Source organism: Balaenoptera ricei, chromosome 3 (assembly GCF_028023285.1).
Source record: "Balaenoptera ricei isolate mBalRic1 chromosome 3, mBalRic1.hap2, whole genome shotgun sequence".
Classification (NCBI taxonomy): Eukaryota; Metazoa; Chordata; class Mammalia; order Artiodactyla; family Balaenopteridae; genus Balaenoptera; species Balaenoptera ricei.
The window spans coordinates 181,057,287-181,080,137 of NC_082641.1; the positions used below are offsets into that span (position 1 = coordinate 181,057,287).

Genomic DNA, 22,851 nt, shown 5'->3' on the forward strand with positions numbered 1-22,851 from the left:
CACAGGCCCCAACCCGCCTGGCAAAAGACCATCCTGTCAGCCCCACGACCCCTGAGAGTAAGTAACCCCTTCCCATTCCTCACGTATAAGAGATTTTTGGGGTAAACTCATGTGTCAAGGTCACAGGATAGTTAGGACGGGGCTGAGACAGAAAACACCCCTCTGTCTGTTCCCACTCGGTTCAAAGTTTTCTGGAACCTTCTTTATGTAGCAAAGAGGCAACAGTTAAAATGTTTGCTGAGTGCCAGAAGCAACGTGAGACAAAGCAGAAACGGGAGAGGGAGTGGGCGCCTTCTCAACCTGCTTTCCAGACAGTGGCCCTCATCAGCCCCGCCCTGCACCCTGTGAAATTCTAATCCCACTGATATTCTGTGCACGTTTATCTACTTGGGACACTCTGGGGGGCCACAAACTGCTGTGACATCTAAGATTTCTTTGCCACTTGGGGACATGTCCCAATGCCAGGCCCTCCCACCAGGAAGACAGAAATGACAACCAGCAGGTGCAGGTAAGGAGACACATGATTTACTCTGATGGTCCGGTGGGAACATCCACGGGCACGGGAGGGTGGGCAGGGGAGCCCCCCCCTCCAGCCCTGCCACCTTTCCAACCTGGCTGGTGACCTGAGTGGCACAGTGGTTATGGCGTTTGGTCGTGGTTCTGCATTTAAGAGGAGCTACACGCGACCGGGTGGTTTCCTGCAGTCTTTCCAGGACACCGGGAGTGGGATCCCGGCAACTTCAGGAAGGACCGAGGCCCAGGTCGCGTTAATTGCACTTGTTGGGTGTTGGTGTCGGGTGGCGGCCCCGTCTCCCCGCGAGCGTCCCAGACACCCAGAGGTACTCAGAGCTGGTGTGGTCCAGGCGGGCAGGACCGCCACGGCAAAAGGCCACGGAGGATGCTGTGCGCGGGTGGGGCGCGAGTGGGCGGGGCCCCCAAGCTTCTGCGGGGAGACAGTGCTGGGATTTGGTCCCGGAGCCACGGAGGGCCACGCTGACAAAGGGTTTCGATATGAAGCTGGCAGGCGTGTGAAGCAAGGCCAAGTCCGGCTAAACATTCGGCGAAACTCAAAGGTCCCAAACCGGGGGAGAGGCGTTCCCTGGCAGAATCGTACTGCTACTCACGACGAAAAGGGGACATTTTTCTAGAGGGGAGGGGGATCACTCCTTGTAGGTAAAAAACTTTTTTCTTTCGGTAACATCTCATGGTGGTCGTAAATGCAACTAGACGAATTCAATCTTTTATGCGACATGAAGGGGCCCCAGGACACCTGGGATGTGGGTGTGGGCTCGGGAAGCCGGCACAGGAGCCTAAGGGTCCCGGAGGAACTGCGGGACGGAAGTGGCCGGGGGGAAGGACGTGGGGAGGATGGAAGCCGAGCACTCGTACCACTCGGAACCAGGCCTGGGCCGCAGTGGGGGGCACTGCGGGGTCTCAGCCTTGCTGACGGGGGCCTGGCCACCCACGGCCGAGCAGGCGGGCTGGTGCAAGAGACGGACCCGAGTGGGGCCAGCCTCCGGGCAGGTGCAAGCGGTTTGCAAACGAAGTGGGTTTTCCCGGTTGCTCATAACACATGGAATCACAGAGTTCAAGTTCTATCTATCTCCCCTGTGCTGGCCGAGGACACTGGGGCTCAGGGAGGTTCAGACCCACGGGTGCTGCCACCTTGGGATCGGAGAGAGGACGCAGCCCAGACAGCACAGAATTTGCTGGGCTAGAAAACACCGGTCCCTGTTCTGGAGACGTGGCCCTCAAGTAGGACTGTCCCCCGGATGTGGACTCGGTGACAACGGGGCCGAGGGGCTCTCAGTGGCACATCCGTGCGGTCATTTCTTTCTGTTAAGAACAAGCAGGACATCAGGAAATCACACAGGAAATCGGGAGACGCAGTCTCATGGGGGCCCTCAGGCCTCACTTAAAGCAAATCTTACGAAATACAGAGCAGACGGCAGCGCGTCTCAGGCTGGGGCGCAGACTCTTTCTGTGAAGGGTCCCACAGTCCCTGTGTCCAGAAAGAGCTAACTCTAAGCATCAGTGCGGGACAAATGACCATGCGATTAGGGCACTGAGTTAAACAAAAGTGAGCTGATCACAAAACTGCACACGATGATTTTTAGTATTTGGTGAGATTCACATAAAAGGAACTGTGGTAAAGCGGCATTCACCTCCACAAGGGTGCACAACCCCACTTCTAATTCCAGAACATTCCACTACCCCAGAGGAAAACCCCAACCCCACTAAGCATGCACACTGTAATTTTAACTCTGGAAAAATGTTTACTGATAGGCAGAGCCTGCAAGGGAATATACAAAAATGAGAAAGTTCTGTGAAGGTGTTTTCAGAGATTTTTTAAAGTTGTAAAAGAATAGGGGCTGGGGCTTCCCTGGTGGTGCAGTGGCTAAGAACCCACCTGCCAATGCAGGGGACACGGGTTCGAGCCCTGGGCCGGGAAGATCCCACATGCCGCGGAGCAACTAAGCCCGTGCGCCACAACTACTGAGCCCGCATGTTGTAACTACTGAAGCCCGCGCGCCTAGAGCCTGTGCTCCGCAACAAGAGAAGCTACCGCAATGAGAAGCCCGTGCACCGCAACGAAGAGTAGCCCCCGCTCGCTGCAACTAGAGAAAGCCCTCACGCAGCAACGAAGACCCAACACAGCCAAAAATAAATAAATAAATAAAATAAATTTAAAAATAAAAGAAATAAATAAAGTGGGTTAGTGGTTGCAGGGGCTGGGGAGGAGGATGGGGGTGACTGCTGATGGGGACGGGGCTTCTTTTGGGGTGGTGGAAGGAAGGTTCTGGAACTGGATAGAGGTGGTGGTTGCCCAACCCTGTGAATGTGCTAAACACCACTGAATCGTCGACTTCAATGATGGCTAATTTTACGTTATGCAAATTTTACCTCAATTAAAACGAAAAAAATCCTTGTTCTCAGCAGGCAGGGGACGGGGGTGGGTGGAGGAGGTGTAGGTGGGGACAGGCACCCAGAGGCCCATCTGTTTCTCCCACAGGGAAGCAGGGGCAGCTGCAGGCAGGAGCCCCTCTGGGCTGCGCGACGGGGTGACCCGCCCACCCGCGCCCCGATGGGCGTGCAGCCCCAGGATAGGGGGCACTCGCCTCCCCACGACGCCCCGACCCGCTCACCAGCGGCTCCAGCTCCTTGGTGTCGATGAGGCCAAACTCCGTGACGAAGTAGTAGAAGTGCTTATAGCAGGTGTTGACGTGTGCCTCGGAGCCCAGCTGCGCGATGCGGTCGAAGTGGTGGATGTAGACGTGCACGAACACGCGGAAGAGCCGCGACAGGATCTTCTTCACCACCTGCAGGAAGTTCTTGGGGAACGGCGTGCCTGCAGAGGCGGCAGGGGCAGCTCAGCTAGGACACGCCCCCAGCTGCAGGCGCGAACCCCTCTCTGCAGGACCCCAGGCCTGGGAAGCCCACTTCTCGGCTCCCTAACAGTGCCTGGGGGCGGGGCGGGGCGGGGCGCCGGCAGACAGAGCGCCAGCACTGCAGCCCCCTTGCGGCCCAGCGCCCGCTGGACGTGTCCCGCACCCCTCGCCCCGCCCCACCCCGGTCTGGCCAGCTGTGGACACACCATCCCGCTTCCGGTGGCTCACAGGCTTCTGTGTGTGTCTGTCTCCAGTTACGTTTATTTTTCGTAATAGAACTGGAGAACCCATAAAAACCTATGTTTTGGCCTTTGACATTTTTCACTTAATACACTTCTCTCTCTCCAGCGTATGTGTCATGACATCACTTAAATCTGAATGTACATATCCTAACTTAATTGCATGCATACACTATATTGCACTTTCTTGTCCAATTACTGAATTTAATACGTTTTATTTCTATTTTCTCAAGTGTATTTATTATTTATTTATTTTGGCCGCGCTGGGTCTTTGCTGTGGCACACTGGCTGTAGAGCGCTTGGGCTCAGTAGTCGCAGCACGTGGGCTTAGCTGCGGCACGTGGGATCTTAGTTCCCTGACCAGGGATCGAACCCGGGCCCCCTGCACTGGGAGCGTGGCGTCTCAGCCACTGTGCCACCAGGAAGCCACTCTGTTTTCTAAATCGCGGTGACACACACGTACTGTGGGACTGGCGGACCCAGCCCTCCTCCGGCATTAGTCTGCACCCCCCACGTGCTCGCCCGCTCCCACCTCGTGTCCTCTTCGTCCCACAGGGCAGAGGCCACGCATTCGCTCCACCTAACCGGTACTACCAGGGGGCTGCCCAGGACCAGGGTGGACCGGCCCCAGTCCTTCAAGAGAGGGGCTCCCGAGCTGGCAGCCCAGGGGGAGGAGCACAAAGGTGCCACCAAGCGCAAGGAAAGCCACGGTGCACCAGGCACGCGCTTGCGGAAGATGGAGAGGTCAGCTGCTGGACGGTGCTGTGCTTCACAGCCCTGTGGTCAGCGAGCAAAGGCCCCAGAGACGTGCGGGCAAGTGCCGGAGATCCGTGCGCAGGGTGGCGTCGCGGGATGGCGTCTGCAGTGAGACGGGGAACAGCCCGGCCCAAGTGGGAGGTGGAAGATGAGCCCACGCGGCGGCTCACGCCAGGGAAAGGTCCCAGGCCTGTGGAGGCACGAGGCAAACGGGAAAGACGCTCCCATGAACGTGCGCCTTCCCAGCTCCCGTCCTGCTCCCTCCTGCGTGTCCCAGTGGGTGTGACAGCTGATGGGACTGGTATTCCATCAGCCGGAAGCGCCTGTGAACGTCTGTTACAGGTGGACAGGGTCCAGCGGCTCCAGGGATCTACCTCTGTGGAAGGTTCGTTCAGCATCAACGAGGCCTTTGGGTTCTCTCCCTCCATCCGACTGGAGAAAAAAGGCTAAACAAAAGTAATGCTCGGGGCTTCCCTGGTGGCGCAGTGGTTAAGAATCTGCCTGTCAATGCAGGGGACATGGGTTCGAGCCCTGGTCTGGGAAGATCCCACATGCCATGGAGCAACTAAGCCCGTGAGCCACAACTACTGAGCCTGCGCTCCGCAACAGGAGAGGCCGTGACAGTGAGAGGCCCGCGCACCGCGATTAAGAGTGGCGCCCGCTCGCTGCAACTGGAGAAAGCCCTCGCACAGAAACGAAGACCCAACACAGCCAAAAATAAATAAATAAATAAATAAATAAATTTATTAAAAAAAAAATGCTCCACCCTCGAGAGACGACCACATTCACGGGGCATCTCAGGAGCACACGCCGTCTTGAAGACCTGTGAAAGCCACTTGGTGGGACAGCGGTCTCCAGGGCATGGGGATCCCCATAAGGGAAGTCCCCTAACAGTGTCAGGAAGTCAGAGAGAGTGCAGAGCCCATGGCAAGCAGAGGAAGGTGAGCACAGGGTGTGGCTGGCACCAGCCACACGGGGTCCTGGGCCCAACGAGGCTAAGGCCCTGCCCTGCCCCCTCTCCTGGGAGAGGGATGCCAGGAGTCACCGAGGTCAACCTGGGCCATCCTGGGTGGAGGGGGAGTGGCAGCTCCGTAGAAGGGCCTAGAAACAGAAGATTCTGGGACTGCATTGTCCACACCTGCCACGATGCCCTCACACGGGGGTCACAAATCCAGCCCACCGCCCACTTCTGTAAATAAAGTTTTATTGGAACGCAGGCCCACTCCTTATGCACCCTTGTCTGTTTATATATCGTCCATGACAGCTTTCAGGCTACACAGCAGATCCGCGTAGCTGAGACAGACCATCTCGAGGGAAAAACCGGAAAGATTTACTGTCTGACCCTTTACGGGAAAAGTCTGTGAAAGAACTTTTCTTTTACGGGAAAGATCCTGGGTCTAAGCTCAAGAGCGTGGGCAGGTGGCTTTGGGGCCTAAGTGGATGCTCAGGTGTGAGTGGAACCAGCACGGGAGGTAGGATGAACTTTGGAGCTGCCCTTTCTTTGCCCGGCCACAAATTTCACCTTGAGGAGCGCGGCAGGCTCTGAGCAGCACCACAGACGAGCAAAGGGAAGCATTCCAGTCTGCGTGCCTGGCTGGGGGGTCGAACCAAGGCGAGGGGTGAAGCTGGCCCCAGGGTCCGTGGACAGGGCTGGAAGGTGTGGCCTGGGCCAGGTGGCCCGAGGAAGGTGGCAGCAGCCACAGAACCCACTGTGGCCGTGTGGCAGAGTCTCTGACCCCTGCTGGGCAGCTGAGTGATGTCTGCCAAGTTCATTTCTCTCGCCCTTCTAGTGCTTTCCTCTTTGGTAGGATTACTAGAACTTGCTTCCGTGGGCGAGGCGCTGACTAGAGGCCCTCAGGGTCTGAGTTCTAGGATGTGGACCGCTCAGGAGCTGGGGAGGCTTCAGGGGGTCCCAGCAAGGCAGGGACTCAGGATGACAGGGAGCATGTGTAGACCTGGACCGGCAACCTGATGGGGGACTGCCCAGGAATCTCTATTTTGAGAAAGTGATGATTCCCGGATGGCCTTTTCCCAGATGAGTCCCTGAAAACCCCGCCAGAGTCAGCCTGGTTCACTGTACCGACGGCGGGCGAGAAACTTAACGAGGCACAGAGCACGCCAGCGGCCAAGAGCTGGGCCCGAGGCCTGCACACTGGCCGGTTTGCCAGGAAGCCGTGTCGCCCCGGGTGAACATTGAGAACGACATCTACCATCGCCCGCAGCTGCCAGGACAAGTTACCACCTGCTCAGTGGCTCAGAACAACTCATACGGGTTCTCTCACAGCTCCTGAGGCCAGAGTCCACATGGCGCCCTGGGCCGAAGTGCAGGTGTGGGCAGGGATGGGTCCTCCGGGGGCTCCAGGGAGAACCTGTTCCTGCCTTTTCTGGGCTCACAATCCCTTCCTCCTCCCGTTGCTTCACTGTCTTCTGCTCTCCTGGGTGTCTAGTCTCCCTCCGTCTCCCTCTTGTTAGGACCCTTGTGATGACATTTAGGGCTCACCCAGATAATCCAGAATAATCTCTCCATCTCAAGATCCTTAACTTGAAGCAAAATGTAGTCCCTCCACACATGGGAGCGTCACTCAGCCATGAAAAGGAGGAAAGCCCTGACACTCGCTACCATGTGGATGGACCCTGAGAACACGATGCTCAGTGAGAGAAGCCAGACACAGAAGGACCCACAGGGGTGATTCCACTGATGGGAAACGTCCAGAACAGGCAAATCCAGAGACAGAGTGGGTTCCTGGTTGTCAGGGGCTGGGGAGGGGGTGGGGAGTGACTGCTGACGGGGACGGGGTTCTTTTAGGGTGATGGGTTTATTTATTTTTATTATTATTTTTTAAATTTTTGGCCACACTATGCAGCATGTGGGAGCTTAGTTCCCCGACCAGGGATCGAACGCGCACCCCCTGCATTGCAAGGCGGAGTCTTAACCGCTGGACCACCAGGGGAGTCCCAGGGCAATGGGTTTAGATAGAGCTGATAGCTGCACGACGCTGTAACTGTCCTAAAATGACATCAAACGGTGCACTTTAAGTGGGTGGGTTTTACGGTGTGTGGATTCCATCCTGATAAAGCTGTTATGAAAAGAACATGAAAGCGCAGAGACTCACCGACATTGGTGGGGAAGACGTCCTCGTTGTTGATCTGCACCTCGATCCAGTCCATGAGCAGGTCCATGTACCGGGGGGCCGACAGCGCCGTGGGCCGCCGGAACCTGTGCTCGTCCTGCCAGCGGTACTCGTACTTGGGGCCGCCTGACATGACGGGGCAGGAGCGCTCGGTGCAGCCGTCGCTGATGGTGCCGTAGATGAGGTTGACGCGGTTGAAGAAGTCCACCACGTGCACGGCCACCCAGTCGTTGAGCTCCTCGCCGGCGGGCAGCTGCACGGCCAGCTTCAGGTCTAGCCCCGCATTCAGCGACGCCTGTGCCTTCTTGTGCAGCTCGAAGCGCTGCGTGCCCGGCTCGAACTTGCGCTTGGGCCGGAAGGTCTTGTCCTTGTTGAAGACCTGCTTCAGGAAGGGGTTGGACATCTCCGCCGCGCACTCAGGACGCCCCCTGCGAGGCCTCCACGGGGAGGGCCGGGCGGGACGCTCACGATGGGAAGGTCACCGGGTCCCTGGGTCTCCCCCAGACCTGGAACACACAAAGAGGAAGCACTGTCACCCTGCTCAGAAGCCTGTTCTGGAAGCACCGGCGGGCAGACTGGGGACACTCCCGGGACTTGTGGTTTTGAGTTTCACCAAAAGGGCGCACAGCACTGCCCCAGGCACATCCCCCTGCCTCAGAGCAGAAGACACTGAGCCGGGCCCTGCAGCATCCTCTCTGCGCCCAGAGGCTTTCGGTAAAGCGGAGAGAGCCGCTAGCTCCCACACGCTGGCTGAGGGCGGCCCCCGCAGGTGAGGTGGTCTCTTCGTCTCCACGAAGAGACGTCCACAGCCCTGGGACTTGCGAATGGACCTTATTTGGAAGAAGAGACTTTGCAGTCTTTGCAGATGTGATTGGGTTAAGGATCTTGGGATGCCCTCTTCCCGGATTATCCCCGTGGGCCCTAAATCCAATGATGAGTGTCCCTATAAGAGAAGACAGACACCCAGGGAAAGGCCATGTGATAATGGACGCAGAGACGGGGTGATGCATCTACAGGCCAGGGGACACCAAGGACTGCCAGCACCATTAGAGTCGGGAGAGAGGCCTGGGACAGATGCCCCCTCAGAGCCCCAGGCCGAACCGGCCCCGCCCACATCCATCTGGGGCTTCTGGCCTCCGGGACTGGGAGGGGGTACACTCCTGCTGCCTCTCTGATCTTCCCTGTGTCTTGTGTCCCAATCTCGTCACTGGATTGGGGGCCGCCGTGACCCATTGCGACCTCATCTCTCCATCGTGACATCTGCACAGACTCCATTTCCAAGGGGTGGATATGAATCTGGGGGGACACTATCCACCCCAGTGCACTAAGTAAAGATGCCTCTACGAGTCGTCTGGTCTCGTGACTGACGCCGCCCGTTTTGGGGCACGAGGCCCCGGTACAGGGGCAGCAGCTGCCATGGCCCTGCCGTGATGCCCGGTCCCCCCTCTGGCTCCTCCCGAGCCTTTGCTCTGCGCCGTCTCCTCTGTTACAAACCCCACCTCAGAGGGCACGAAAGGATGAAATCGAGCACAAGGAGCCCAGGTCGGGCTCACGCTCGGGACTGGTCACGGCGCCATCCCCGCCCCCACTGCTGCTACGATGACAGCGCTGGCCCGCCGCCCCGGCTCTCCATCTCCGGCCCGGGGATGCGCTTTCCCGGGAGTGCGGACGTGGCCGGCACGGGGGTGTCTCGGGCGCTCACCCAGGAGCAGCCGCAGAAGGGGAAGTTGGCCTAGAGGGAAAGCGGAAGCAGAGCCTCTGCACCGCCCAGGCTGGGCTCCACCGCACGCACCCGTGCACCCCCATATGATGCACACCCCACTTATCTGTAACGTTTTAGTAAATCCCTCAGGAGTTGGTTTCTGGGCCCTGGGACCATCAGCCTTGTCCGGTGGCCCGCCCTCCAGACTAGCACACTGTGTGGCAAACTGCCACAAACTGAGGGGCTTCGAACAGCCCTCTTTCATTATCAGAAATTTCTGGATGTCCCACATCTGAGCCGGGCCTGATGTGTCTTTGAGCAGGGACCCTGTCACCCCCCAGGCCCAGGGCGGCCCTGCAGAGAGGACGTCAACGTCACCAGGACGGCCTCAGTGACAGAGAAGCCGTTCCAGGTGGGCAGGCCCGAGGCCGGCAGGTCTGGTCACCCCGGCCTTGGAGGACCCGTGTCCGCGGGTCCAGGCGGAGCGACCGGGAGGGGTAGGACCTCAGCAGACGATTAGTAAGAGCTGAGGCACGACCCACCACGGCCTGTAGGCCAGCGTCTCCTGCAGGCTCAGCCCTTCCACAGCTCGGAGGTCTGGAAACCCCCGCAGGCCTAGGGCTCCTGGCCTGGCCTTCAGCAGCTGCCTCTAGAATGTGAGCCTCTGGGTTAATTCCGGAGGCTGGATAGGTGATGTCTAGGGCGCAAACCAGGGTTCTAGCCAGGGCGGTCCTGCCCCCAGGGCAGCAGAGCCAGGAGCGATGCAGACTCTAAGTTATGAGAATTTACAAAGCAAAACGTTGCTCTGGCCTAAAGGGAGATGGCGCTCAAGCTGAGCCTTGAGAGCAGATCCTTCTGGAGCCCAGGGGTGGGGAGGGTGGGGCCCGATGGAAGGGGGGCAGAGGAGACCCCAGCGTCTCTCTCCTTAGGGCGGGAGTGACCGTGACCCTACCTCCTCCTGTGTCCTCAGCGTGTCCACAGGGCCTGCTCACAGAGGGCTCAAAAAGTATCCAATGTGAAAGCATGGAGGAGGCCTCCCTGCCCTGGTTAGGGGAGAGGGCATGGTCAGCAGGATAAGGGCCCCAGGGACACCCCCGTCCTGGTCCTGGGCCCCGAGGACGTGTCACCTCAAATGGCAGAGGGGACTTTGCAGACAGAATTAAGTTGAGGCCCCTGAGACGGGGATGACCCTGGATTCCCCGGTGGGCCCAGCATCATCACAGGGTCCTTATAAGAGGGAGGTGGGAGGGTCAGAGGCAGAGAGACGGGAGATGCTGCGCTGCTGGCTGTGAGGATGCAGGAGGGGCCGCGAGCCAGGGATGCGGCGCCTCTAGAAGCTGGAAAAGGCGGGAACCGCTGCTCCCCTGGAGCCTCCGGAAGGACCAGCCCTGCCCACGCCTGGATTTAGCCCCGTGAGGCCCGAGTCAGACTCCTGACCTCCAGAACCGTGAGATAATAAATCTGTGTGGTTTTGGGCTACAAAGTCTGTGGTGACTTATTACAGCAGTCTTAGGAAACTCAGACAGAGGCTACGCAGATAATCCTAATGAGCGCTGGGCAAAATAACTTGCAGTTGATGTAACTGGGTCACTCAGGCCCTGGTAACATGTGGGCCTGGGATCTTCTGTTCTCCCCGCTGGCAGGCGAAGCCCGCTCATACTTCTGGGCCCCGCTGGACACTACGGGTGTGGGAAGGTCAACTCAAGGCAGCATGAACTGTGCAAAACACAGGAGCTGAGCATCCGGGGATGGAGCCAGATGGACGGGAGGAGCTCCAGTGAAGAGCGGAGGGACCCACCTCCCCCCACGAGGACGGCCATAAGCTAAAGACAATCAACAGGGCTGGTGAGGACGTGGAGCAGTCGGAACCCTCCTGCACTGCTGGTGGGAACGTAAAGTGGGGCCACCGCTGTTGAAAACAGCCTGGCAGTTACCAAAACACAGTTAAATCTCACCCAGCGATTCTCTCCTGGGTGCCCACCCAAGAGAAGTGACAACACATGTCCACACAAAAACCTGTGCATGTGCCCAGCAGCATGGTTCACAACAGCCAAAAGGTAGAGACACCCAAATGCCCAGCAACGGGTGCACTGATCCACACACGGGAACATCACTCCGTCGTGAAAAGGGGTGAATCCCTGACACTCGCCACCACGTGCATGGACCCTGAGGACATGATGCTCAGTGAGAGAAGCCAGACACAGAAGGACCCACGGTGTGTGATTCCACTGATGGGAAACGTCCAGAACAGGCCAATCCACAGACACAGAGAGTGGGTTCCTGGTTGTCAGGGGCTGGGGGAGGGGATGGGGAGTGACTGCTGTTGACGATGGGGCTTCTTCTGAGGTGATGGAATGTTCTGGAACTAGACAGAGACGGTGGCTGCAAACGTTGTGAATGTACTGAAAACGCTGGAATGCACACGGGAGACAGGCGGAAAGTCCGGTATGTGAGTGACAGTCAGTAAAGTTGCCATTTTTAAAGCAGGGCGCGGGGACAAGCCGAGCAAGTGCGGGCTGAGCCGCTACCCCAGGCACCGCTACCCCGGGCACCATAAAGAACTCAAGCAGTTTCCCTCTCAGCTCAAACTGAGGTCAGCGCTACCTGTAAAATCTGTTTACCGTGAAAGGTAACAACACAAGCACGGAAAACTACATGGGGTAAAAGGTGCAGTCACTGATGTGTCACAGAGTGAACACTCGCTGCGTAAGGAGCCCCCTGGCGACGCAGCTAGAGGCCACCTGTGCTCTGGAGCAAGGAGGCCCCGTGCCTCGTCCACAGACCAGAAGTGCCTTCACTTCCTTCCCCAAAGCCATCATCACTTCCTGCCACCTTGGTTAACACCCAGCGAGGCATTCACAGTAACCCTCAGAACAAAAGAGAACCCCCACTTTAGAGACTGAGGCCCAGACCTAGCACTGCTGCTATCAGGGCCGGCCCGGGCAGCATCCCTGCCCCCACCCCCTCGATGCCAGGAGCTCCGCCCAGTCCTGAAGACCACAGATGTCCCCAGACATGGCCCAGTGTCCCCTGGGGGCAGGACCACCCTAGGTGAGAACCACTGGGTTAGAAGATGGTGACTCAGCCCCACTAGTTAATGATTAGTAAATCAGTGCTAAGTCACGCAGCTGGCAGCGGGGGGGAGTCGACTCCACACCCTGGACCGTGGGGGTGAAGCCGTGGCTCCTTCTGCCCGGCCACCCGCCTCCACAGCCCCACCCCTCCGCTATTCGAGCTTCTGCCCGTCTCATCCCAAACCCAGGGCCAAGTGCCCTCTGGGCCGGGGCTGCTCCCGCACCAGGTGCCTCTGCAATGCCTGCAGGCCGGCTGGGTGCTTCCGGCTCCGACTCTCCCTGGTTTTGGCGGTGCAGGCACAGCCCCAGGTGCCCAGGGCCTGGAGGGCAGGAAGGTGGTGCGTCCGAGAAGGGAATGCATTTGAGTACAGGGTGCAGCCACAAACGTCCCACCTGCCCGCTTCTCTCCCGACGTGGAGGACCTCAGACCCCGCAGGAGGCACTGATTAAAAGAGGCCACCTGCCCCGACCCTCTGTTGCAGAGACTGACCGTGTCCCCTGCGCCGGGCAGCCGGGACCTCTCTACGCGAGGGCATGGGCGCTGGACGCGTCGCGTGGGGACCCTGCGGCCCCACCTGTGACTGCAAACTTCCCAGGGGGCCGTGAACCTGCCCAGGTGATTCATCTGCAAACCAGCCACTCTCAGGCCACTTGGCTGCAGGTCAAGGGACAGTGACCCTGTGCGGACCCACTAGCGACTCAAGCCATCCTGCCCCGTGCCCACCACCTGCCAGCGGCACAGACCGATTTCAGCTTCCAAACACCCTTCGGCCCGGGCTGAGCGCAGCCCCACTTTGGTCGCGAGAAGACGGAGCGGGGTGCTCCGTGTTGTCCAGCCGGGGTGGGGCGGCGGGGGTCGGGGGGGAGAGCTGGGCCAGACCGGCCGCTGAGCCCTGGCAGCTGCTTCTGTGCACCCCCCCGCCCAGGTTCCTTATCCACCCTGCAGCCGGCCTTCTAGCCCTCACGGAAACCACAGTGTCAAGAGAAACGCAGCCCGCTAGTGTCCCACTGCTGCCTTCTATTGATTCTGGGGCCTCTCTGCGGACAGGTTTGGGAGTCTAACTCCCCACGATGTCACCTGGGGACGCATGACCTGTCAGACAGGTGCGTCTGCGGGGTGGAGAGGAGGGCCTCGGGGAGGGGGCGGGGGCGACCCCGCGGCTCTATCCACAGCCCGTCATGCCGTGGGCTGACCCAAGCCAGGGCAGTTCTGCAAGACAGGGCGGGGCAGCGGAAGGGGCTTGGAAGGTTCCTGCCTGCCCTTCTGTCTCCTCAGAAAGTGGGAGGGTTTTTTTCTAAGTGGAAGCAATGATTTTCTGAAAAACTTCCTGGATGGGCAAAGGTCCCATCAAAAGCAAAGAGCTTTCTATCAGAAACACATGCTCCCGCGGCCGCGGGGTGGCCGGCCACCGGAAGTGCCTTTTCCTCGAGAAGTGCTGCCGCAGGCCAGGGCGCCCGGGAGTTGCTGCCCACCACCGCCCCGCCGTCCCGGGTACCGTCTCTGGGGCCGTTTTGTCTTGGTCCTTCTCAGAACACCTCCAAGGACGGCGGGGCCGGGGGGTAGGCAGGACAGGCTTCTCGGAATTCAGCGCCAAGGGCTCCCCTGGTTCTTCCTGCAGACGAGATGCGTATGGCACTCAAACTCTGAGAGTCACAAAAGTTAAGATGACAAAGCTCGCCTCCCCAGCACACACGCACCCCCGTTTTCTTCTAAGAACAAAATGAAACAGTTCCTGTAAGCAACTGCCGCACCTTGGCCCGGCGGCCACTTCCTTCCGGTGCTTCCACATCCTGCCCGGCCACCGCCGCCATGGGGACAGGCCCCAAGCTCGGAGGTCCCGCACGTTTTCGGTTGGTGTGTAAGCCCTGGTCCCTGGCCTGGAAGGCTGAGTGTCTGGCTGGAAGATGCTCACGGCCCAGGATCTGTCCTGTTAAAGATGGCTGCGCTCCAGAGCTGTCTTCCATCAACTAAATGTTTATATTTAAATACTGCGACTGCAGCCTGGGTGGCGAGGCGGCCCGCCATCCTGTGGGACACACACGAAAGCCAGGTGCTTTAGCGGGTTCTGTATATTCCAGCCCTCCTGATCATCCTTTTTTTTTTTTTTTTTTTTTTTTTTACAAAAGCCAATTAAGATATAATTCACACAGCTATAAACTCCACCCTTTAAAAGCATACAATTCAATGGCTTTTAGAAAAATCATGGAGTATGCAACCATCACCACTATCTAATTCCAGAACATTCTCATCACCCCACAAAGAAACCCCGTGCCCATAAGCAGTCACTTCCTATCCCCCTTTATGGGCTAAATCACATTCCCAAGCCCCAAAAGACATGTTGAAGTCTTAACCCCCCAAACCTGTGAAGGGACCCTGTTTGGAAGTGGGGTCGTTGCATATGCAGTTAAGTTAAGATGAGGTCACACTGGAGGACGGTGGGCCCTAGGCCAGTGACTGTTGTCCTTATAAAAAGAGGGAGATCTGGACACAGACACCGGGAGACAGCCATGTGAGGGAAGCAGAGATCGGGTGATGCGTCTACAAGCCCTACAAGCCAAGGAATGAGTAGGATGGCCGGCCGCACCAGAAGCCGGGAGAGAGGCAGGAAGGACCCTCCCTGGGGCCTCTGAGAGCCCTGAGCCCACAGCAGATGAGAGCGGGCCTGGGATCTAAACCTGGCTGTCCCCACGTCCACGGCCTTCACTCCACCCAGACGGAGAGGGGCTGCCGGGTGCACACAGCCCAGCGCCACGATTCTCCTCCGAACCTCCTTCCTCAGTCTCAGTTCCCCATGGGGGCAAACGCGATTTTCTGTTCAACAGAATGGTGTCACGGGGGGTGGGGGGGGGACAGAAAGGAGAGAAACGCGGGGGGAGGTCGTGGGCGGTGTGTCTGTGTAGGAGCCACACCTCTTCCTTCAGAGGACCCGGTCCGAGGCTGCAAGAGCCGTCACCGCGTGTTTAACTGACCCGAGTCCTGCGTGTCAGAAAGGGTAACGGACAAGAAACCGTGGCCCGATCTCCCGTCCACCACGAGCTCCCCTTCGCTGGCTGCCCAAACTTCCTCTCAACATCAGGGTCCTCGGGATCTGGACTGGCCTGTGCGCTGACCCAGTCTGTGGGGAGGGCGTCCACCAAGGACCGCACTCTCTCCAGGCGCCGGCAAGAGCTCCTGCCACGCTCAGCCGCAGCCGTGGGTCTCGAATGAGGCGACCCTACCCCCAGGGGCCACGGGGGACTTCTGTGGTTGTCACTATGGGGATGCTCCAGGCACCGAGTGGGTGGAGATCAGGGAGGCTGCTCCACACCCCACGGCACCCGGCACGGCCTCCCCAGAGAGTGACCCGGCCCCGGATGTCTTATTTGGGACTCAGGAGCCGCAGGAATGACCATCTCCTTCCCAGAACTCGGTTTCTGAAGTCGGATTCGCCTCTTTTGCTGCAGCAATCTGAACCTCGCAATTCCAGGAAGTCAAGAGCAGAGCTCACCAGCTGGGGCATGTCCAAAAGTTCCCAGAGTAAAAACCCAAGTTCCAAGCCGGCTGCCTGGGGAATTTTTGTTCAACCTCCATTTCGAGAAGCCCTGGATATGAGAGAGCAGCTCCCGGAATGATGGTTAATGGCTGACTTTTCCATGAACTCTGGCTGGCTTGGGAGTGTCCTCACACGTGAAACAGACTAGCTTAACCTTCTTAGGAATACAAATCATCTAGAGTCCTGGAACTGAAACAGCACTTCCAAGAACCCCCTCAGGGACAAAAATAACCACTTATGCTTTTGCTGAGAGACACAGGTGATCTTAGAACTCAGCCTGTCACAGCTATCTGAGGCACCTGGTGTGCGAATGCCACGGTCCAGATTTTCAAGATGATAGTTACTCTTCCTTTAGGGAGGTCCAAATAAAAAGCAAACTATCAAGCCACGAAGAGACACGAGGAACCGTAAACACCCACCACCAAGTGAACGAAGCCCGTCTGACAAGGCGACACTGCGATTCCAACTCTGTGACGCTGTGGAAAGGGCAGAGCAAAAAAGGACCAGTGGTTGTGGAAGGCAGTGGGGGTGGGGGCTAAGGGACACATGAACGGGGGGCACAGGGGGTTTTTAGGGAAGCGAAACTACTCCGTGTGATAAATGATGGGTACATGTTAGTACACATTGTCCAAACCCAGAGAGCATACAACACCAAGAGTGAACCCAGGGGCCTTCCCTGGTGGCACAGAGGTTAAGAATCCGCCTGCCAATGCGGGGCATACGGGTTCGAGCCCTGGTCTGGGAAGATCCCACATGCCGCGGAGCAGCTAAGCCTGTGCGCCACAACTACTGAGCCTGCGCTCTAGAGCCCGCGAGCCACAACTACGGAAGCCTGCGTGCCACAACTATCGAAGCCTGCACGCCTAGAGCCCGTGCTCCACAACAAGAGAAGCCACCGCAATGAGAAGCCCGCGCACCGCAACAAAGAGTAGCCCCCGCTCGCCACAACTAGAGAAAGCCCGCACGCAGCAACGAAGACCCAATGCAGCCAAAAATTAAAAAAAAAAAAAAAAAAAGAATAAATGCCATGGAACACATTGAAATATAATGTACACCACGTATGTAATTTTTAACCTTTCGGTAGCCACACTGAAAAGTAAAAAATGAAAAAAGTGACTTCAACATTGATAATATATACTATTTAACCCAAGAGCACCAAAACATCACTTCAACATCTAACAAACATAGAAAATATTAAGGAAATAATTTGCACACACTCCCCGCCCCACCCCCACCTTAACACACAGAGTCTCCGGAAACTGGTGCATATCTTACACGAATGGCGCATCCCAATTTGGACCAGCCACGTTTCAGGTGCTCATTAGCCATGCGGGGCCAGTGGCTGCTGCACTGGACAGCCCGGCTCCGGGGTGGTTTAAAAGGGGAAAACCCACCTGTCAGAGGACAGGAGCAATGGGATGGGTGCTGTCTGAGGTGGGCGCTGGATTCGGACCCCGGGGAGGGGAGAGGCTCTGGATCAGAGAAGGTTGAGGTTTGAGGTGAACAAACAAAGGGCGCCTCCGGAAGGGAGGGGAGAAACAGGGCGCCCCACGGTGCAGGCAGGGGCGGGGCAGCCAGGACTTCCACTTGCTCCACTCCATAATCAGTACAACAGACACTGACAGGCTACCATGAACTTGGGGTGGGGGGAGGTGGGTGGACGGGTGCTCAGGGCTTTGGGAGGCTGCAGCGCCCTGTCCTGACACTGGCCAGGGCCAGGATTCTTGGCATCACTCCGCGCTGAGTCTGTAAAATGGGCTGATAAAAGCCCCTGAACTTTATGTTGCGGGGAAGGAAGAACAAAGAAGCCGCCGGCGGGGGCCACTTGTAACAGAAGCAAGTCCAAAATCACGAAAGTGCCGACAGGCAGTGGGGGTGAAATATGCAAAGTGCTCGCGCATCACATACCAAAATTTATCCAAGTGTATGCTGTGAATGTGTGCAGTTCATTGCATGTCAGTTGAGCCTCTATAAAAGGTTAAAAAAAAAAAAAAAAAAAAAAAAAGATGCAAGGAGCAGAAAGCACATATGAGTAGACTGGAAGACTCTTACCCCAAAATGAGCAGTGAGAGTGGCTCTCTGGGTGGAAGCATCACTGGCAATTTATTTTCTGCTTTGTGACTCTCCGTCACAAAGAGAATCACCCCGATCACACACCCCCTTCCCTCCTCAGTGACATTTTGTAAAATACATGGGCCTTTAAAGCAAACGCAAGCCCTACAGCCAGTGCACAGACGTAGCGATGGAGTCAGCCAGTGGGCAGTGCTGACACGCAAACACCTCCCACTGCTCACGGGTTCTGGGGACCGAGAAGCCTGCTTTCAAGAGGGCGGGGTCCCGGTGTGCTGGGAGCCGTAAAATCCTGTGGACTTTCCATCCACACCAGGAGGTGGGGTCCTGGTTACTGACACGGCCAGGGGGTGACCCCAAAGTGACACATGTAACCCCTAATTCCACCAAGGGCCGCCACCGGCTCCCCTCCCCTCCACTACCGTTCACCCTCTCTGAGGGGCCCGGTCTCCCCGCCGCCCGCGGTCTCCTCTCCTGAGGGGCTCGGTCTCCCCAACGCCCGCGGTCGCCTCTCTGAGTACCCACCTGCCGCCTGCCGCCAGAAGAGTCGGGCCAAGCTCGCCGCTGAACCGCGTCCCCGGGCCGCTGGCCAGCGTAGCCTCGCCGCCAGGCCGGAGAAACTCCGCGCACGACCACCCCACCCCCCGGCCGGATATACTTCCGCTCCGGGCCGAGGCCTCCCCGGCTTCCTGGGAGACCTGCGGGCGGAGCTTGCGCGTAGCGCGGGGCGGGGACTCGAACAGAGGCCAGCCTGGAAGGAGGAGCTTGCGCCGGCCGATGGCGCATGCGTGGAGCGAGGTCGCGGGCGGGGCCAACAGAAAGGTGGAGCCTCCCCGGGAGTGGCGGCTCGTGGGCGGGGCCTGAAAAAGGAACCGGCTCCCTCAGTTGTCCGTTGCGGGGGCGGGGCCTAAGCCGGGGGCGGGGTGTGGGTGGGGGGCGCGGCCCGGGCCCGAGAGGGCGTCGTTGGTTGGTGCCCGGCTGGGGGTGTGGCAGGAGATACCGTTGGTTGGTGCGCGGTGGAGGGGCGTGGCGCGGGAGGCGCCGTCGGTTGGCCGGCGGCGGGCGTGGGCGGGCCATGGCACTGCTGCTGTGCCTGGCTCTGACAGCGGCGCTGGCCCGTGGCTGCTTGCACTGCCACGGCAACTTCTCGGAGAAGTTCTCCTTCTACCGCCATCACGTGAACCTCAAGTCCTGGTGGGTGGGCGACATCCCCGTGTCGGGCTCGCTGCTCACTGACTGGAGCCAGGACACAATGAAGGAGCTGCATCTGGCCATCCCCGCGGAGATCAGTGAGTGCGGGGCCGCGATCGGGAGCGCCCCCGGCCCAGCCAGGCCCCGGCCCGCTCACACGCCTCCTCCTGCCGTCCCCAGCCCGGGAGAAGCTGAACCAAGTGGCGAACGTCGTGTACCAGAGGATGGATCAACTGTACAAGGGGAAGATGTATTTCCCTGGTAAGGGGGCGACCGCCGTGCACGGGGGACTGAGGCAGAGCCCACCCGCCCCAGGACACCTCAGGTCCGCCCGCCGACTGTGCGTGACCTCCCCCCTCTTGCCTTCCCGCCATCAGGGTATTTTCCCAACGAGCTGCGAGCTATCTTCCGGGAGCAGGTGCACCTCATCCAGAATGCCATCATCGAAAGTGAGCAAATGAGGGCTGGGGGAGAGAGAGGGTGCTGCTGCCCAGGGCCTGAGGACCCAGGGCCACGCGCGCGAGTATTTCAGTCTCCTTCCAGGCCTGGGGTCCTGGCCAGGTCGTGGTGAGGCTGGAGTAATGTGAATAGGGCGTCTGGCCTGGTGCAGCCAGGTGTCAGAACTCAGAAAGGGCAGAAACGGGGGAGAAGGGCCATACCCTGAGAGGGGCCCTTTTCATCCAGTGGGCACCAACAGGAGGCCTTGAAGGATAAATCCCACCCGTCCCTGCTACCTCCCCCCAACGGGTCCCTGGAGGCCTCAGAGTCTTGCGGCCGCCCTCCCCCGTGCTTTGCCCCATCCCAGGCTGGGGCCCACCTAAGTGACCAACGGACAGGCCCTGAGCCTTGGGCAGCCTGGGAGGGGGAGAGAGCGGGGGACAGGCCAGGCCTGCTAAGAAGGCGCCGGCTGTGCTCTCGTCCCCCCACAGGCCGCATCGACTGTCAGCGTCACTGCGGTGAGTGAGCCTCTGTCCGGGTTGTGGGGTGTGGTGGCAGTGGCGGCAGCTCGGGGCCCCAGAGGCTGAGGGTGAAGGGAGGGTGCGGCCGCCTCTGGTGTGTTACAGGCATCTTCCAGTACGAGACCATCTCCTGCACCAACTGCACGAACTCGCACGTCGTCTGCTTTGGCTACAACTGCGAGTAGGGCTCAGACGCGGGCGGCCCCCTGCCCCTGGGGTCCGAGGCTCTCCCTGGAGGGTCCCCTCATCACCCGGGCAGGGGATGGAAGCCCCCCACCTGGCCCCTGAATGTGGGCCGCGCCCCCTCCACACCCCGTGTCCCCGCAGGTCGTCGGCAGAGTGGGAGACAGCAGTGCAGGGCCTCCTCCAGCACATGTGAGTCAGGGCAGCTGGGCTCGGGGAGGAGAGACCCCCGATCAAGGCCGCTTGGCCCTGACTCCAGTCTTGCTGTCATTGTAGAAATAACTGGAGCAAGTAAGTAGTTCCCGCTCCCCAAAGGCAGTGTGCGTGTGCGTCCTCGTGGGTGAGTATGTGCTGGGGCAGCCACAGAAGGCAGCACCTGCCCCTGGTGTGGCGGGCCCAGCCTCTACCTCCCAGGGTCTCTGAGCTCGGCTGGCACGAGGAGCACATCCTGGTTAAGGGGTCCCCAGAGTCTGGTCCTACCCCTGCCCCAGGCCAGTGGCAGGCTGTGGTCGGAGCTGGGGAGGGCGCCCCCTGGTGGAGGCGTGCCCCAGTGGAGGTGCCTCAGGGCCACAGGCACAACCTCAGCCCCAAAGCTCGGAGCTAACTGGGGCCTGTTGTGTCTTTCAGACAGGACACCAACACAAGGTAAGGCCCCCCCCCCCCAGGCCCGTCCTCCTGGAGCAGGCGGGGGTATGTGGCGTGGGGTTGTCCCAGTCAGTGGGGGAGGGCAGGGGTGTTGGATGGGGTGGGCGCAGCCGGGCAGGACTCCCTCTCTGCACCTGGGACATGTGGACATCACGTCTGCAACCCCGCCCATGCCATCACTCCATGAATAAACATGAGCTCCTCCTCCTCCTCGCCTGGACACACAGAACCACTCCAGCCTTGTGAGTGACCCAGTGGGGGTAAGCCGCAGGGACATGGGTGAACTCCAGGGGCAGGAGTTGTGCCTAAGCCAGAGATCAGAACCCCATGCCCCCCCCCACTCATTGCTGCCTTTTCAGCCCTAGTCGTGGGAGTGTAGGGCGTGACCCCACTGCTGTCCTAGGGATGTGAGAACACGCAAGGCCTCCGAGTTCAGCTTGAGGGTCTGTCTGCAGCCCTGTCACATGCCCAGCTGGGAGGAGGGGCCCAGGTCCCCAGCAAAAACCCACCAGGGAGAGCAAGGTGCGGGAGGGGAGGAAGGACCGGGGGCACCCACGTCTCCTTGCAGCTTGTTATCACCAAGCTTCAGGTGTCTGGAGCCCCCGCACCTGGCCAACCTGACTCTGGAAAACGCCTCCGAGTGCCTGATGCAGCACTGAGGGCGGCCAGGCCCACCAGACCCGCCCCCGCCACGGTCTGGCGCTGTGGAGCAGGCCTGCTGCTGCCTGGGTGCCCCACCCCCTTGGAGCCCAGGCTGGGCCGGGCCGGGGCTGGGAGGAGGGGAAGGGAGGTAGATGGGTTTGTACATAGCAGCGGGATCACAGCTGTTTGACGGAATGATTAAATATCCCTGACATTTCTCATCCCGAAGTGGTCCTTGTTGGGGCTCCGGGCTGGGGCCCCAGGCGAGGTGCGACCTTGGCCTACAGGGCAGGGCTGCGGGGCTTCCCGGGTGCAAACGGCAACTAGCCTTCAGGGCAGGTGGTTCTCTTGATGACATGAAAGGAGGCTGGTGAAAGCCAGGGCCAGCATCGGTGCATCTTGGGGCTCCTACCACATCGGCTGCATCTCAGCCGAGGCACGGGAACTGCTGTGCCCACCGCTTGGCTTCTTGGTTTTGAGGAAACACCCCACATGGGTCATGAGGGGACAGACCCAAACTGTGACCCAGGGCTCAACATCCATCCAGCAGACGGGAGGTGCCTCTGTGCCCACGGATGCCGTGGTGAGCTTGGCAGCTGTCTGGCTCCTGGGCTGGCCCTTCACAGCCTGGTCAGCCGCCGATCCCTTCCCCCAGCTAAGGGGTCCCCTGCCTGGCGTGGCGCCTTCCTTCCAAGGGTTCACTGACAGAACACTGGCCTCTGCCTGCCCAGGAATGTTGCTGAGGTCAGGGGAACTGAGAGCGGGAAACTCCAGAGGGATGCTCCAACGCCCTGGGGCCTGTGCGGGGTCCACGAGCTGGAGCAGGGCGGGCCAGGCCAACGACCACCCGGGGGCCATCCGAGGCCTCTCTCCCCACCCGCTGCCGGAGGGGGCTTCCGTGCGGGGCTCCACACCTGCCCACGTTTTGGATTCAGGCTGGAGTTGATTTGGGCTCTGCTGGCACAGCCCTCTGTCCACATGGCGTCAGTGAAGCCATCTGAAACGCTGAGAATCAAAACAGCAGCAGGGGGCTTCCCTGGTGGTGCAGTGGTTAAGAATCTGCCTGCCAATGCAGGGGACACGGGTTCGAGCCCTGGTCCGGGAAGATCCCACATGCCACGGAGCAACTAAGCCCGTGCACCACAACTACTGAGCTTGCACTCTAGAGCCCGCGAGCCACAACTACTGAGCCCACGCGCCACAACAACTGACGCGCGCCTAGAGCCCGTGCTCCGCAACAAGAGAAGCCACCACAATGAGAAGCCTGCGCACCGCAACTAGAGAAAACCTGCACCCAGCAACGAAAACCCAAGACAGCCAAAAATAAAATATAAAAT

General features: G+C 59.3%; 2 protein-coding genes across 4 annotated transcripts; one reads left to right on the top strand and one right to left on the bottom strand.

Annotated features, from left to right (window-relative positions):
* Positions 1-503: 503 nt before the first annotated feature.
* MOB3A (MOB kinase activator 3A) lies at positions 504-18,625 on the bottom strand. Of its 3 annotated transcripts, XM_059918887.1 has the most exons (5): positions 18,420-18,625; positions 13,788-13,904; positions 7,498-8,021; positions 3,147-3,349; positions 504-1,836 (listed from the first exon to the last, which is right to left on the bottom strand). In XM_059918887.1, exons 3-5 carry the CDS (start codon positions 7,916-7,918, stop codon positions 1,807-1,809), a joined length of 654 nt encoding a protein of 217 aa, XP_059774870.1. In that variant the 5' UTR covers positions 7,919-8,021; positions 13,788-13,904; positions 18,420-18,625; the 3' UTR covers positions 504-1,806. The 3 variants fall into 3 exon arrangements, with proteins under 3 accessions (XP_059774870.1, XP_059774871.1, XP_059774872.1); XM_059918888.1 differs by lacking the exon at positions 13,788-13,904; XM_059918889.1 differs by lacking the exons at positions 13,788-13,904; positions 18,420-18,625 and adding an exon at positions 10,170-10,191.
* Positions 18,626-18,969: 344 nt separating this feature from the next.
* Positions 18,970-21,731, top strand: IZUMO4 (IZUMO family member 4). Its single transcript, XM_059919906.1, has 9 exons — positions 18,970-19,183; positions 19,266-19,346; positions 19,463-19,534; positions 20,015-20,041; positions 20,150-20,225; positions 20,372-20,419; positions 20,504-20,518; positions 20,855-20,872; positions 21,441-21,731. The coding sequence occupies exons 1-9, from the start codon at positions 18,970-18,972 to the stop codon at positions 21,529-21,531; spliced, it is 642 nt and encodes a 213-aa protein (XP_059775889.1). The 3' UTR covers positions 21,532-21,731.
* The last annotated feature ends 1,120 nt before the right edge of the window (positions 21,732-22,851 follow it).

What these genes read in the sequence shown, in the direction of transcription:
- MOB3A (XM_059918888.1), bottom strand. Translation starts at nt 7,918, where the DNA reads ATGTCCAACCCCTTCCTGAAGCAGGTCTTCAACAAGGACAAGACCTTC. An exon ending in CGTCTTCCCCACCAATGTCG is followed by an intron (nt 3,350 to 7,497) that starts GTGAGTCTCTGC and finishes CCGCCTCTGCAG; the next exon opens with GCACGCCGTTCCCCAAGAAC. An exon ending in CCAAGGAGCTGGAGCCGCTG is followed by an intron (nt 1,837 to 3,146) that starts GTGAGCGGGTCG and finishes TGTTCTTAACAG; the next exon opens with AAAGAAATGACCGCACGGAT.
- IZUMO4 (XM_059919906.1), top strand. Translation starts at nt 18,970, where the DNA reads ATGGCACTGCTGCTGTGCCTGGCTCTGACAGCGGCGCTGGCCCGTGGC. An exon ending in GGCCATCCCCGCGGAGATCA is followed by an intron (nt 19,184 to 19,265) that starts GTGAGTGCGGGG and finishes TGCCGTCCCCAG; the next exon opens with CCCGGGAGAAGCTGAACCAA. An exon ending in TGCTTTGGCTACAACTGCGA is followed by an intron (nt 20,226 to 20,371) that starts GTAGGGCTCAGA and finishes GTGTCCCCGCAG; the next exon opens with GTCGTCGGCAGAGTGGGAGA.